The 3,628-nt window shown below is 38.5% G+C and overlaps 1 protein-coding gene across 1 annotated transcript; it reads right to left on the bottom strand.

Annotated features, from left to right (window-relative positions):
- Nucleotides 1–413: 413 nt before the first annotated feature.
- Nucleotides 414–1,539, bottom strand: LOC111957080 (C-C motif chemokine 17-like). Its single transcript, XM_023977805.2, is given in 4 exon segments — nucleotides 414–602; nucleotides 605–833; nucleotides 1,065–1,179; nucleotides 1,390–1,539. Coding segments are annotated over 4 exon segments (516 nt in total). The 5' UTR covers nucleotides 1,460–1,539; the 3' UTR covers nucleotides 414–500.
- Between the last annotated feature and the right edge of the window lie 2,089 nt (nucleotides 1,540–3,628).

Genomic DNA, 3,628 nt, shown 5'->3' with positions numbered 1-3,628 from the left:
TGCACAAGAACCATCACCAGATGGACGACAAATCAACCCTTATAAGGAAACATACATTATTCAGGCATACTGGCAAATAGTCAGCAAGTTAACACAATCACAATCATTAAATTCACCATGGAAGTGAATTTAATTGATTCATTTATAAATATATTAAGATACTCGGTAACACTTTATTTGGATAGTCCATCTGTAGATGCTCTATATCTACAGACTATCGTCAACATTTCACCTAGCTATTTACTAACCTTAACCTTATTTAACCCTAAACTTAACCCTAACCTTAACCCTTACCCTGACCTTTATTCTAAACCTAACCATTACCCTAACCGTCACCTTAGCAAGCACTTGCTTATCAAAAGATTGTTTGTTGATAGTATGTCCATCTTAAACATCTACAGATGGACTATCCGGACTATCCAAATAAATTGTGACCAGATATTCATTWAAGTGACATAAATATTGTACATTGTAAAAATAACATTGAAAAAAAAACAGTGTTATAAACACAGCATTTTGAGAATGTTCAAATATTCAAAGTCAATATTCTGATTTACTATGAGGTAACTGGAAAATTCTATGTTCTTCATTGTCTTATGGTGAGAGTTGTTGGCCATTGAGAAGCAATTTTGGGGTTGTGAGCTGAAAATGTTGTTTTGTGAGGGTTGTATTTTGCTGGTTGTGCGGTGGTGGTCGTAGAGGTGGTAGTTGATGTGATGTGATGTTTTTTCAGTGTGTGAGGCTTGTTCTTATTGTCCAGGTACTGCATGGTTTTCTTTGCCCAGGGGTTGGAAGGGTCAGAGCAGATTCGTATGCCTTTCACTGTGACAAACCTGGGGGAGGGGTAACGAGAATGGTCACAACAGAGACACACAATCAGGACTTTAACACTTTCCTTCAACTCAGTGCCCCTCTATGTAAGGCATTATGAATGCATCATAGTGTCTTCTATCCCCCGTAGTGCATTTATATACTGTTCACTGCTTGACTTGATTGAAACATTCAAAGCAGCTCAAATCAACATGAGCGGTTATGAGCGGTTATGAGCGGTTATGAGTACTTACGTCACTGCCTTGATGTTACACATGGCTGTGTCTTGCATGTAGTAGCGCTTGATCAGGTCACGACGCACCATAGTGCCTTTAATCTCCATACAGCACATAGTTACTGCTCCACTGGCTACAAGCGAGAGAAGAGTTTCATCGTCATCATCATCATAATCCTCCATTTACATTGTAGTTAAAAAGCATTATTTTCAAGTATTTTAACATAATCATCCCCATTATCATCAATTTGAATCATAAATTTAGTTCATATGCTAAAACCAACAGCATCTTAAGTGAAATCTGACACGATCTGATACAATGCATGATAAGAGAATACACGCACCATGAGAAGAAGAAGTGGACATCAGTAGAGTTGTGCTGAAGAGGAGCAGGAGAGAGAGGAGGCCCATCATTCTGTCTGAATCGTTCACTCTGAGAGTTTGCAGATGTGTGACTTTCACCAGAACTGCAGCTCTTTTTAAGCCCACCAACACCACACACTCATACGCAGAGAGACACATGCCATACACAAATACTTTCCTACACTCAGACAGCATCACAATCTGGTTTCCTCCCACAGACCCCCCTAACTGTCTCCCCCCACTCTCACATCACTGATGACAGGACAGATTTCCATAGTGGTGGTGAGTGACAATCCTGTAGCAATATATTTCTAGTTATACTGAGAGACTTGTTTAATGCATGTGCAGAAGGAAAAACAGAGAGAAGTGCTGTTTTGGTAAGAAATGGCATGACAAAATGCATGACTGTGTCTTAGTATTGGTGTTGGTAAGAGGGTTGAATGAAAGCCCCATGTACTGTACCATTTGAGGCTCAGCACAAGGTAAGGTGAGAACACAATTTTAAGAGGTGTCACACACCCAAATGGAAAATTGGGGTTGAGTGGGACGTTAAACAATTCACACCCCAACCCTGACTAACTGAKAAGATTAAGGGAGATTTAATAGTGTACAGTAGTAGTGTTAGTTTCTACTGCGGCAGATTACAAAAACTGAAACTTCAATCACTGCGTGAGTGTCAGTGACTTACCACAACCGTAAAACAAGATGTCAGGAGTTGCCAATTACCTTTTCTCTTCATATCACCAGTTTGCAGCAGTGAAAATACATGTAATCAACTGATATCCACCCAAATACAGAATGCTACAATTGTAGGATCTTACTTTGAGCACTTTTGTTTCAGAGAATTTTTGCTGCTCAGCAGGAAATGAAATGCTAAATGACTAAAAATGAAATGAAAACTTGCAGTGTATTCAATGTTTAAAACTTCTTCGGCTAGGGTCCTTTTTTCAGAATTTCTGCCTGACTGATGTCCCCAAAGTAACTTGCCTGTTACACAGGCACCGAGGGCCGGATATGGATATAATTGGTACCATTGGATAGAAAATACTTTGACGTTTGTAGAACTGTTAAAATAATGTATGAGACTATAACACAATAGATATGGTAGGGGAAAATCCAAAGGAAAACCAACCAGAATTTTTCTTTTTTGAGAGCCCATGCTCTTCCAATGGAACGTATAGGGTCATATCCAAATCCAGCTCCCAGATTGCAAATCCTATGGCTTCCACTAGATGTCAACAGTCTTTGTTCAAGGTTTCAGGCTTGTTTCTTCCCAAAAAAGGAAGAATTTTGAGTTTTAGTAATGGAAGTCAGAGTTGGAAATCAGTCTGTGCGCGCGCGACGAAGAGGACGCGCACATGCTAATTTTGCTTTCCTATTGAACATACTTCTTTCCGTATGAAATATTATAGTTTAATTACATTTTAGGGTGCCTGAGGATTAAAGAGAAACATATTATGACTTGTTTTAAGAAAGTTTAGCGGTAGCTTTTTGGATTCCTTTCTCTGCATGTTGAACGAGTGGATTACACAAATCAATGACGCCAACTAAACTGACTTTTTGGAATATAAAAAGGACTTTATCTAACAAAACGACCATACATGTTGTAGCTGGGACCCTTTGGATTGCAAATCAGAGGAAGATTTTCAAAAAGTAAGTGAATATTTAATCGCTATTTGTGATTTTATGAAGCCTGTGCCGGTGGAAAAATATGTTGATGTGGGGCGCCGCCCTCAAACAATCGCATGGCATGCTTTCGCTGTAAGGCCTTTGTAAATCGGACAATGCAGTTAGATGAAGAAGACTTTAAGCTTTTAATAAGTACCTAATAGTTTAATATCCATAAATGTATGATTATTTATTTGAATTGCACGCCCTCCAATATCACCGGAAGTTGTCGACAGGTGTCCAGCTGGCGGGACGCTTAGCCCTAAGACGTTTTAAAAAGCTTTTTAAAAATTTCTAACTTGATTTACCATAACAAACATTTAATAATTTTTATCCACATAATAATTAACATTTCCTTTTGCTGCAGGATTATTTTCCGACTGTAGCAAACTGGCTCAAATGAAGAAACTATATCTGTACTGTTACAATATAAACTGTTTACCAATGGCTAATTTACTATTTCATAATGGTTTATCAAATCAAAGTGTATTTGTCACATGTGCCGAATACAAGAGGTGTAGACCTTACAGTGAAATGCTTACTTACAAGCCC

The sequence above is a fragment of the Salvelinus sp. IW2-2015 genome, linkage group LG32 (genome assembly GCF_002910315.2).
Source record: "Salvelinus sp. IW2-2015 linkage group LG32, ASM291031v2, whole genome shotgun sequence".
Taxonomy (NCBI): domain Eukaryota; kingdom Metazoa; phylum Chordata; class Actinopteri; order Salmoniformes; family Salmonidae; genus Salvelinus; species Salvelinus sp. IW2-2015.
Note: the sequence above shows the minus strand (reverse complement) of the source record. Positions and strands in the feature narration are given on the sequence as shown.